The sequence below is a fragment of the Condylura cristata genome, unplaced genomic scaffold (genome assembly GCF_000260355.1).
Source record: "Condylura cristata isolate star-nosed mole 26May11 unplaced genomic scaffold, ConCri1.0 scaffold00001, whole genome shotgun sequence".
Classification (NCBI taxonomy): domain Eukaryota; kingdom Metazoa; phylum Chordata; class Mammalia; order Eulipotyphla; family Talpidae; genus Condylura; species Condylura cristata.
In genome coordinates, this window is record NW_004567102.1 from 44,822,926 (window position 1) to 44,835,399 (window position 12,474).

General features: G+C 45.6%; 1 protein-coding gene across 1 annotated transcript in view; it reads left to right on the forward strand.

The window, feature by feature from the left end:
- Nucleotides 1-3,406, forward strand: part of POU3F2 (POU class 3 homeobox 2) — a 3,936-nt gene extending 530 nt beyond the window's left edge. Inside the window, exon 2 of the mRNA XM_012733628.1 lies at nt 31-3,406. Within this exon, the coding sequence (XP_012589082.1) occupies nt 31-1,112 (1,082 nt within the window). The 3' untranslated portion in view covers nt 1,113-3,406. The remainder of the gene's footprint in view (nt 1-30) is intronic.
- Nucleotides 3,407-12,474: the final 9,068 nt, after the last annotated feature.

A 12,474-nucleotide genomic window follows, 5' to 3' on the forward strand; every position in this document is an offset into this window, starting at 1 on the left:
TGAGGAAAGGGGGCGGGGGCGGGGGCGGCGGCGGGGGCGGCGGCGACGGTTCCCCGTGGTCCACCAGCCCCTTGGGCCAGCCGGACATCAAGCCCTCGGTGGTGGTACAGCAGGGCGGCCGTGGCGACGAGCTGCACGGGCCAGGAGCCCTGCAGCAGCAGCACCAGCAGCAGCAACAACAACAGCAGCAGCAGCAGCAGCAGCAACAGCAGCAGCAACAGCAGCAGCGGCCGCCGCATCTGGTGCACCACGCCGCCAACCACCACCCGGGGCCCGGGGCATGGCGGAGCGCAGCGGCTGCAGCGCACCTCCCGCCCTCCATGGGAGCGTCCAACGGCGGCTTGCTCTACTCGCAGCCCAGCTTCACCGTGAACGGCATGCTGGGCGCCGGCGGGCAGCCGGCGGGGCTGCACCACCACGGCCTGCGGGACGCGCACGACGAGCCACACCACGCCGACCACCACCCGCACCCGCACTCGCACCCGCACCAGCAGCCACCGCCGCCGCCGCCTCCCCAGGGCCCGCCCGGCCACCCCGGCGCGCACCACGACCCGCACTCGGACGAGGACACGCCGACCTCGGATGACCTGGAGCAGTTTGCCAAGCAGTTCAAGCAACGGCGGATCAAACTGGGATTTACCCAAGCGGACGTGGGGCTGGCGCTGGGCACCCTTTACGGCAACGTGTTCTCGCAGACCACCATCTGCAGGTTTGAGGCCCTGCAGCTGAGCTTCAAGAACATGTGCAAGCTGAAGCCTTTGTTGAACAAGTGGTTGGAGGAGGCGGACTCGTCCTCGGGCAGCCCCACGAGCATAGACAAGATCGCAGCGCAGGGGCGCAAGAGGAAAAAGCGGACCTCCATCGAGGTGAGCGTCAAGGGGGCTCTGGAGAGCCATTTCCTCAAATGCCCCAAGCCCTCGGCCCAGGAGATCACCTCCCTCGCGGACAGCTTACAGCTGGAGAAGGAGGTGGTGAGAGTTTGGTTTTGTAACAGGAGACAGAAAGAGAAAAGGATGACCCCTCCCGGAGGGACTCTGCCGGGCGCCGAGGATGTGTACGGGGGGAGTAGGGACACGCCACCACACCACGGGGTGCAGACGCCCGTCCAGTGAACTCGAGCGGGGGGGAGGGGCAGAGCGCGGGGCTCCCCCTCCCTTCTGTCCACGGCCCTTTCCCGGTTCCCTTGTTCCCTCTCTAACTTCTGATTGTTCTTTTATTTTTAATTATTATTTCCCCGTCCCTTAAAAAAGAAAAACAAATAAGGAAAGCAACTAAGGCACTGGACTATCCTTTACATGGTAGCAGGTGTAATGATGTGTTTTGACCTTTACAGGCTAGCACCCAGGCAATGGAGTGGAGTGTCTCAGAGACTGAGTGAGGAGTGTGTGATAGAGAGAATGAGAGAGAGACAGAGAGAGAGAGAGAGGCTGAGAGAGAGAGAGAGAACACGATGCCAAGCACTGAGATAAATACCTGGCAAAACTATATAAATTACCAAAAAGAAAAAAATCCACCAAACAGTGATAAACACAAAACACAGCGTGCGGATGCTCTGAGCTGGCACATGCTGTGTTTATTTAATATGGATCTTCATCAGGAAAGAGGCAAACATACACATATTCTTTGATGTAGGCAAAATTTAACCACATAAATTTGCACTGCAAGAAAATTGAAGTTTACATGGACAAATTCATGAACATGTTTTTCTTTTTCCCACCATTAATTTTGAAATGACTGGGTTCTGTTTTGTTTTGTTTTATTCTTTGGAGAGAGTTGAAGTCGGCTCTTGGCCACTCTCCCATTTCTGTTCTTCTTGTGTTGCCCTGTTCTTCCTACTGTCCGTGAACTTTGGTTATCTCCAGATCTTCTGTCCCCCTAACATGGGTTTAATGTTTATTTGCTCCTTTTACCAAAGCAAAAAACGATTGGCTTCCTACAAAATAAATATTCTCTGCCATCAGGAATATGCATGGGCTACCCGCTTTATCCAAGGCAAAAATCCAGTTTGGAATACAAAACTGAGAGTCAAGCATTGGCCTTTGTTACCACCCACAAAGTAAACTTCATTTTCAGGCAGTGTTTTGGGGGGGGAGGTTTTGGAGGGGGAGAAAAGGAAAAATCGATAGTAAGTGACTGATTGCTTCATTTTATCAGGCGGGCCCATTGTGAAAGAGCTCAGAGGAAAAGTGGAGGTTAAAGATATTTCCAGAGTTGTCCAACAGAAAGTGGCACTTTGAAGAGAACTGGGGAAATATACATCTTCAGACACCCCTGTATAGTTCTCTGCCTTCAGTTTTAATAACTAAATTATGAGACATTATTTGTGCTGACAGCAGCAGTTAAACTTTTTTCCACTAGTACTTTATTTTAGCATAAAGAAAATAATCTGGGAACTTAATGGAGTATGCATAGACTGTGTTTCTTAGTACACAAATTCCCACATGCATACAGAGAATATCATCACTGATAGACTGGTTTTGTCTTCAATAGCTCATTTGTTAATCAAATCATATTTAAGGTCCTACACCCTCTTCTCGTGTAAGTTATTACAGAAAAAAAAATCCTTTTTGACTTGGACAGCATTTCCCCCCTTCCCCCTCTTTCACTAAAAAAGCCAAATGAAACGGGAAAAAAATGCTATTTTCAATTCTTTTTTTCCCATTGTTAAGTTTTGAAGTGCATTTCTTTTACTTTATGTTGATGGGAAATGGTTAACTCCCATAACAAAAGACTCCACTGAAAAGTGTAGGTGAAAAAACCTGTAACTATATTGAAAATAAAAACCATTAAACTGTGATCAGCTAAAATATTGAGAAAATTATCAGCACAAAAGGGCGCTAAAAGGGAAAACATTTTTATTAATCTTAGAAGTTTGAGACTTTTTTTCTGGTTAGGTATTAGACAGATTTTTATTTAAATAATTAAATTCTCACTACCAGAAAATTATGGTTCAGCATCAGATTAGTATTGCACTCAGTAGTTAAGGTTTTAGGAAATATGCTTTCTACTGTCTTTTCAAACACCTGTAATTGTTTCATTTTCAATGTTTTGCAAGATAAATGACTTATCATGGGCGTATTTATTTGCCTGTATTTCATTTCCCCCAATGAATGTCACAAGGAGATGGGCTTGGAGCTGCTTCGGGGTGATTCACGCTGCTTGTTCCTGAGGTGTGAGGACTGACCGTTAGTGAAGCAGTCCAGTCCAGGGCAGGGCAAATAGCCAATGGTAAAGGGAGGAAATGATTTTTCAAGTGGGCAAGGTCAGAAGCTGAAGTTCAGGGGATGTCTCTAGTTCCTCTAACTCTCATAGGTTTACTAAGATGAAAGTTATCACTGAACCTTACCACTATGTATATATGTTTAATATCTGTCTTTTGAAATGCAGAAATAGTTTAAATGTTTCTTTGTCTATTTTTCTTTTTTTTTAATGCTACCCAGGGAAATATTTTCATATCATTTTTAAGTGGCCTGCCTCAATGTATATTTATTTCTTTTAAAGCAAAAAGGTTCTGGAAACTGTTTTTCTGTAGCTTTAAATGAGTAGGTGAGCAAAAACTATATGGGATGTAATTTTTTTTTGTTCAGTCTCTTTAAAAATACTTTGTTTTGGTACATTTGGTTGTGCTTGTGGGGAAAATAAAAACGCAGAGATCCTTATATATTTATGTTAAAGTAATATTTTATTATCTACATAAAACAGAAATGCACAATACCTTCATAGTTTGTTCTAATTATTGAAATATCTTTATTTTATTTTTAAAGATAGTGCCAAGTTTTAAGGGGGGAGAATCCTAGACCTTATACAGATTGAGTTGAGTTGTGTGTAAAACACTTCCCTTCCTTTATACTTCATAAAGTTTTGGAATAAATTTTATGCATATACTGCCAGGTTTCATGTTTATAAATTTCAGAGGCTTTTCTAAAGGGAAACTACTGTTCTGATTCACTTTTCTGTGCAAAAACGATCAGTTCCAAAACCTTCAGTCACTACATCGTAGCATTAAATTGAAATGGCCATTGGGCTTGAGCTTCAATTTGTTTGCCATTTCATGGTCCTGCAAAAAGATATTTGTTTCTTTTAAATATATACAGGTATCCCTGTGTCTTCTCTCCAGGTTAGCTTTACCTTACCCAATTGTACTTTTGGGGAAATCATCAATGGAACAAGGTAGACTTTAATCTTTAATCACATGTCCTCACATAATTTGGGATGTAGAAGGAAAAATTAGTTAAGGTTATTCTTTTTAATAATTAAATATTTTTCAACAAAGAGTAATTCTGACAATATGCAATTTGTCAGACATATTATGTGTCAGACAAACAATATGTGTTTACCAAGTGATTAGAGGTAGGTCCTATGTTATTCCTATTAGATTTACAGAAAAAGATGGAATTTGTAATGCTTTATACAGTAGTGTCTATTTTCCACCAGGCAAGAAAACCGGATCTAAAACAATAAGAAAAGAATGTACGGGAAGAGACTGAAAACCATTAATACTAAAAGCAGATTGTTTCAAATAGGCTTAGCTAGAACATTACACTTGCCAAAATCAGTTTAAAGATTGGTGAGAAATTCAAGCAGGTTTGGGTTACTTTACAAGTTTGCTGATGTATTTAAAGTACTCCTTGGAACATTTGTTTAAATATAAATGTCTACTTGGAAAGGTAGTTTCTGGGCTTATTACATCTGATCATCTTTTCTAACTCCTAGTCAATATTACACCGGTCCCAAACAGATTCAGCCAAATGATCTTATCAATAGTCTGAACAAGTAGTGACAGAAAGAAGAAGTGTTTTGTGACCACAGACATGCTGATGGGTAAAATGTTTAAGCTGGCTATAGATTTGAGTTCTGGGTCAATATCCTCCTCCATTGTAGGCAGAAAACAAGCAGCATCTGCCCTCTGCAGGGCATTTTAGTGGACCTTGAGAGGAGTTTTTTGTTCTTAGCCACAGGGGCTACTGACTGGAAACCATCATGTGTTAAACGGACACACCATGTTTTTGACCCATGCTTGCCTTTCAGATTCTAAAACTACTCAGGCAGTTTCAATGCCGGTTTGGGTAATGCCTAATATACCAAGGTTACAAAAGTCCATTACAGCCACTGAGAGAAATCTGTGGGGCAGTCATCCCCAAAATGTTAGCTAATTCCAATGACAAGTCCTTTCTTTACCCTAAAGACAATAATGTACAATAGGCCCCTCTTGGAAGATCTCCTGTGTTTCCTCATAATGGTCACTTTTACTCCCCCCCCCTTTTTTGGTGAAAGATGAAGGAGAAATGGCCAAGAGGGAGAATTATGTGAAGGTCAGATGTCCACAAATATGTTTTGCACTTGTAAACATTCTCGGTTCCCACGAAGTTACTAGTTCAGATAAAAGCTCTCTTCTCCCATCCCTCCTGCTCTTGCTAGTGGAAGCCACACATGGGTTGGCAAAAGGCTTTATTTAATAAAGGCACTCATCATTCTAGTTCCTTTTCTTCTCCAAAAGCAGCTAATAAAAGAGATACAGCAGCAACAATGGGCGGACAAGGGAAGGTGAGGCATGGTACCATGTACCTGCATGTGTCTAAATGCTTTCATTCACTTTACTTTGGAAGCAGCATGGCTAGTGCTGAGTTGCTGTGTGAGAGAGATTATCTTTTTTATTACTGTTCTCTGTGATTTGTCTTTGTTGTTTTTGCAATCAGTTTATAGAACTCTATTCTAGATTCTATTGAATTACTGGACAAGTTAAAGAAAGAGGTGAAGAACAGAACTTGTACAGAAAATGAAGGAAGGATGGTGAAGTGAGGGTCAAAGGTAAAAGTGTTTCTTTGGGTCTGCTTGTGAGGCAAAGGATAAAGTTTATTTAAAATGAAAGAAAAAAGATGTATCTTCACATACTATATATGAATCTTGACAATATGAGGAAACGGGATGTACAGATAAATTTTAGACAAACATTTGCCCTATTTAGGAAAGTTTACTTTTTCAGTGATGCATAATCTCTTAAGGGGGGGGGGGACAGATGGTGGTAAAAGAACTCCTAGGCCTGCCCCTATTACTTGGTTCAGGATAGAAAATAATCTGAAAGTAGCAGGAGGAGCTTGCCAGATCGCGGAATAAACTTGCTTATGTTCACAGAACTTGGGTGAGAGTTATTTCCACAACCCCTTGTGAAGAGTGAGTAAAGAGCATCAGAAAATGGCTGTTTCATTTTCTTTGAGATTTTGCTTGGTTATGGAGCTAGAGAAACAGAATAGTTCCACATTGTTCTGGTATTTGGTGGGGAGTTAGGACATTTGTTTCCTCCTTTTTTTTTTTTAAGAAAAAAGAGTTAATTAACTTTATCGTGTAGTTCTTTCCCTTACCTTAATAACAACTCTGTTTGGCTTAGCTGTTAGAGGTTTTAGAGACAATATCATATCCCATCAAAACAACCCTGGCCTCTCTTATTGTTCCTAGAATTCTGGTTGTTGATAACATTAAGATGTATTTCTTTAAAAAAAAATGTCTGAAATGTTATTTAATACACCAGTAAAAGTGCATCTATATCTTAAAGTTTATTCCTTCCACGTCTTTCTGAGTTTTTATAGCTCTTTGTCTGGGATTTGGGGGGGGGGGAGGGAGGTGGGACTTCCATATGCGGTTCGTTTGTGAGGAGCCTGGCTCTGGAGTGGTCTGTAGCTGGCGGCAAACAGCTCTCTGCTCTCAGAATGGGGAGCTGTCATTTAGAAAAAAGAAGGAAATTAATGCCCCACAAAGACTCACTTGTCACTGATTTTAGAAAGACAGGGGAGCATTAGGACCCCATCTGAGCAATATGGAGGGGATTTTGATTGTTATAAATTGTATACGATTAACTCTCGGTGTGCAGAATGACGACGATAGGAAATCTCGCTGTGGAGTAAATTTGAATTTGCGTCCTTTTTGATTTGGGGCATATATTTTTCCTCCCACCACTGTTTCTTCTGGGTTTGTTGTTGAAAAAGAAAAAAAAAAAGCCACACACACAATATAGCCAGAGTTTGGCAGAAGTATGCAGTAGAGGGGAGGGTGGAGGCGGGAAGTTTCTGTGGGTTTGTAACACAAATTAGCCCTTGTAAATCAGTGGGCTTTAAGGTTCAGACAAATCCTAGTGGAAAGTATTGAGAGTTCGCCTCCCCACCCCCTCCTTTAAGAAATTCAATTCCCTCAGAGCAATTTTTAGGTTTCACTGAACTGGATTCTGGAGAAAATGATTAGACGTTAACTTTTTGTTTGTGTGCTCTCTTAACAAAATATTGCTTCCAAGTTGTTGCAGTCTGGGCCAAGCGGGTGAGCGCGCTCCCGCCGGCCCCTGCTCGGGCGCTGGGACGCTGAGAGGCCGCAGCCAGGCTGTGCGCCCGCACCTGGGGTAGTCTAAGCCGCAGAAGGCGAGGCCGGGCTTGACCGCCAAGGAGAGGAGAGAAGAGAAAGGAGCTGGAGCAGTCCCTGCAGTCTGACCGGCCCAGGCCTTCACTCTAGGACACTGTACAGCTCCTGAGTGCTGGCAAGGAATGGAGATTCTCTGTCGCTCCAGTGGCTCGGAAGGGTGAACCATGCAAGGACTTCAGATCATTCAGTACTGCTTTTCTCCAGGGAAGACCCTGGTGGCCAGTGGGAGGGGGTGTAATTAGGGGTTCTACCATAGGTGGGTTCACTCACTGGAGGCTGAGATGAGGCTCAGTGGTTAGGAAGAGACCAATGCTTTGGATATGGCTTCAGCCTCCCGGGAATTTGGATATACAGACGGGACCTCTCTGGAGGTGCAAGTTGCAGTGGAGCTCAAAAGGGACTGATGCTTAAGACTCCACCTTAAGGGTCCTAGCTTTCTGCCTGAGCTGCTTTTAGGCTTGATTCTGCAAATTTAGGCCCAGGGCATTGCTTTCTGACTGCAATAGGCAATGGTGGAAGAAGGTACCTAAAGAGAAGAGGGCAGAGGAGGCAACTGCAAAGAAACTAGAAAAGAAAAAAGGAACACAGTTGCAATGAAGTAGATTAATGTGACCTTTCTCCAAATAGGTGGGTTTTTTTCTGTTGTTTGCTTGCTTGTTTTTCTTTTCCTTTTTCTTTTCTTTTTTATTTCTTTTTTTTTTTTTTTTTGAGAGGGGGAGTGGATGGAGGGCACCGAAAGCTGGTAAACAAAGTTCTGAAGCTTGTTTCCTTCAGTTCTCACCCAAAAAACTTCTGCCTGTTCCCAACCTTCATTCCCTATCCCGGAGAGGAGAGGGTCCTGTTCTCCTGCACTGAAGCCTAGGGAAAAACTAACCTTAGTCTAAACCGGAAAATGGACCACTCCCTGCTGGGCCTAGCACCGGTCTCCACTGGAGGGAAGTCTGTTTCCCAAGAAGGGAACTTCAGAGCCCACTGGGCACCCTGTGGTCCCAAGTCAGAAATGAGGGCAGCAAGCAGGGAGGAGCTGTACCCCACACCTCAGGCCACAGGTTCTCCTCTGTCTGGGCACTTGTAACCCAGCGAACACTCTTCTAGGCTCTCCCGGGCCATGGAAGGAGTCCCTAGGTGGTCAGAAACCACTGAATTCTCAAAACCCTCTGAGAGGGTCACTTGGGAGTTAAAACTCGACTTTGGCCTTGAGAGGAGTTAAGTCCCAGCCGGGTCTTAGGCTCTCTGGTCTGGTGTGCACTACGTGGCGTGGCGTGGCGTGGAGGTGCAGGCGGGAGGTTAGCTCAAGAGGGGTGGGACAGCGGCCAGTGGCAGAGCAGGGGCTTTGGCGGGGGGCTACGTGCTGGCTCCAGGCCCGGCCTCCGCCCCAGCGCCAAGGCCTCCTGCTCGCTCCCGCCTCGGCTGCCCGCGGCCACTCACTGGGCCTCGTGGCCAGCCGGGCGGGGACGCACGCAAACAAGGATGCTTCTATTTACTCGCCTCTGCCTGTGGATTTCTAAGACATTCAGCAGGCACAATCATTAAACTAATTTGTATTTGATTGTTTGGGCGGACGGAGGGTAGTTTTATTGCGCTAAGCATTCAAGCAGGCACGCATCGCTGATTACCAGTATACATTAAATAAAGTTGTTTGTACACATTGTCTTACCACATATAGGCAGAGGCTTATTATTCTAATTACTCTAATTAGTGCATTGAAATGTTTTCTACTTGATTTGAGGAGACAGTGATTAGTTCTATTACTTCTTTTAACTCGTATTTTATGGAAAACTGTTGGTGCATGTTCAAATTACTTTATGTGCCCCTAGAATATAACGCTGACCCAAACGCAGTGAACTGTACGGTCCTTGTGGGACCCCAACTTTGATGTGGACCTCGGCTTGGAAGAGGCGTCTTTTATTTATTATTTCCCTCTCCCCTCCCGCCCGTGCCCATCGTGAGTCCCAGATGCCCAGATGCGCCCCCCGCACGGGCCTCATCCGATCTGACGCTGATCCCAAACCTGCCGCATCGCTGGCCTGCTGCCCCGCTGGTTCCCTGGGTGCGATTACTTTTAAAAGACGCCCTTAAGCATATTTTCCGTGAATCTGTTTCTTGAGCTTTAATGTTACTATTAATTGATAAGATCAGCTCATCAAACATACTATTTCGATAGGGAATTGTAATTAAAACCTTAATCCTGTTTGAGACTTTTTCTCTTTAAACTCCTTTTTCTTATGGAAGGAGTGCAAAGTTCACTATAAAAAGTATTATAACAGGGAGATTAATTCGTTATCTAAATAACAATCTTTGCTATTGATCCAACGTACTTTCCGCCACCTTTTGTGTTGGTCCGGGAGGCCCTTAAAAAGGAGAATATGACAAAGCAGAAGATTTGGAACGAGTCCTACAGACTCCGAACGACTTGAGAAAGAGAGGGGACTCGAGGCCCTCCCCATTTAACCACAATTCCAGGAAGCTCAAGAGGTGAGTCTCTGCGGGCCCCGGTGATGCCGAGCGGACACTCAGCGCCAGAGCCACTGGGAGCCGGGTCTCCTCGGCGCTCCTCTCCCCTGGCGAGAGATCTGCTCACTTCCTAGGTAAATATTCCACCGGTTCTGCTTTTACTGTTAATATTTAAACTCGGATTATCCCGTCTCAAAATGCGCGTTCCTAACCTTTGCCAGCGGCTGGGATCTCAGGCTTCTGAGCGGGCCGCAGCGTTCGCCCTTCCCGGGGTCTCGGCAGCCGCCAGCCACCTCCCGCCCCCACCCGCCCCACAGCCCACAGCCCTCCGCCCCTCCCCTCGCTGCCGGCTGCCCAGCACCCGAGCCGAGCGGCTAGGGAATGAAATCGGCACTTCCCTGGCAGCTGACGGCTGAGCATCCAGGGCTCTGGCAGGTTGGGGGAGGCCACCCTTTATCCCAGAAGAGTTCTAGGAGGCTGTAGATGGAGTTGGGCAACCCCGAGTCGCCCGCCCTGGAGGAGAATGAAGCAGCTTCCTGGAATCTGCAGCCCCCAACTGGGGAAATGGGGAAGAGGGGGACAGTTAACTGGTGTGTGGGGGGAGCCCGTCTTCTCCAAAATCTCTCCCTCTTTTCCCAGTCCCCTTTAAAAGAGGTCGTGGCCCTAGTTTGAAAAGAGGCCCAAGAATTTCTGAAGCGAAGAGGAGCATTTATGCTCCCGGGTCAGATCAGTGGTCCGAGATTTTCTTCTTTTCTAAACCTTCCCTTCCCCCTCCCCCGACTCACACCCTTGTTTCCTTCTAACAAAGTCTTCTCCGCGCACAGACTTGTTATGTAACAAGTCTCCCTGGCGATTTTAACTGGATAATAAAGGACACCCCAGCCCCACCCCTCCATTCCATTCCCTTCCCTCCTGCTTACCCCCCTCTCTTCCCCCAGTGCATCTGTTCTCTAGGACTTCAGATCTAGCGCCCAAGACGGCCGCAAGCTTTAGCCGAGTAGAACTTTGGCGCCCCACAGTGGCATGCAGTCGGAACTACTCTTGATTTTACAGTAATCTAGTCAAAGGTTTTGTCGCAGGTCCCATTCCCCTTCTCCTCCGCCCCTCCCCCCCCATTTCTCTTTCCCCACTTTACATTCTTTCCCTCCAGTCCTCTGAGTCGAATATTTCTGAAGGCGACTCCAGCCATATAATTGATGCAAAGATCATTAAACATCCAGTTCTATGTAGTTCCTCAGTAGGAATTTGAATGCTTACTCTGGAAAGTCCATAGGTTCTAAAACCAAAAAAGTTAGCAAAGGTAAGAAGAAGCAAACACGTTCCCAGCCCTTAAATCCTGTTTGCTCTGTGGGAGACAAGATTGCAGTTTCTCAGTGAAGCCCCAGCTTCTAGGGTCATCTAGACCAGAATACCAGATTAGAAGCACCGGTGAATCCTGGAGAACGCTTCGTCAGTAAAAAGAGAGCCCGGTGTATACTATATTAACTAAGCTCAGTTGTTTCTTGTAACTTCTTTCTACATAGCAGACTTGTTCAGTTTTAGTGTTAACAAGTGAGTTTCTAGCTGTCCTTTGAAAAAAGACCTACCCATAAAAGAACTTTCTAGAATAGGGAAAACATCCTCCCAAACACCTACTAAAGATATCAGTGAGCTGAATTGACTTCTCCCAAGCTCAGTAAGTTAATCCTGCTCCCATACTCTAGGCTATCTTCACTACAAATGGTGATTTCCCCCCCTCTGCTTTTAACAGCCTAATAATATGACAGAGAGGGAGAAGTCAGTGACACTTTCAAAGCCCAGTTACTTCATGTGCAGAATGCAGATAATATCACTTCTTCTTTCCAACAGGAATTGTAAAGCTCAATGAAATAATGTACATGAAAGCAGATCAAGTGCAAGTCCAATGTGAAGCGCTGTTGTTGCCAACTGCAGTGGAGGCCTCTGCTGTGACTGTCCAGCAAGAAGTGTTTTTAACTTAAAAATAATGACACAACTTTATATCTATTAGTGTAGAAGAAAAATGCAGGAACAGTCATCTCAATTGGTTTATCCAGGAAAGGCACCACTGATCCTGATTAGCTTTAAATCAGGACTGCCACTGCACAAGATTTTCTATACAGGGTGGTCAAGCTCTGACTTGTAACTAAAATCATCATTAGGATCACCAGCGCCACACACCAATGGCTGCAACTGTGTAGCTCCGTGGTGATGCCAGGGCTAACTCCAGCCTGCCTGCACCACACTGTGAACACTCCATTTCTTTAACATCTTACAACCTCTTGACATTTATAGCATCCTTCTCTAGGTGTCGTTTATAGCAGCCGGCATTAGCGAGGAAGGGGGTACTGGGATCATGCTCTTAAAACCAACCACACACACATAAAGTGGCAGCAGCAACAGCACAGACACCAGAAGCTCTCCATGGATCCATACAGACACAGACCTCCCACCTAAGGAGAGCTCGGCAGACAAGGCCACATCCAATCACCGCTCTTGGAAATAAAAGCGGTGTGGACCCAACAAGCGCTCCACGGCACACGGAGTTGCCGGAAGGGGCGCTGTGGTGGAAATAAGTGCCCCATTCTGGGGTGCCTTCCGCTATGCAGGGTATCCCAT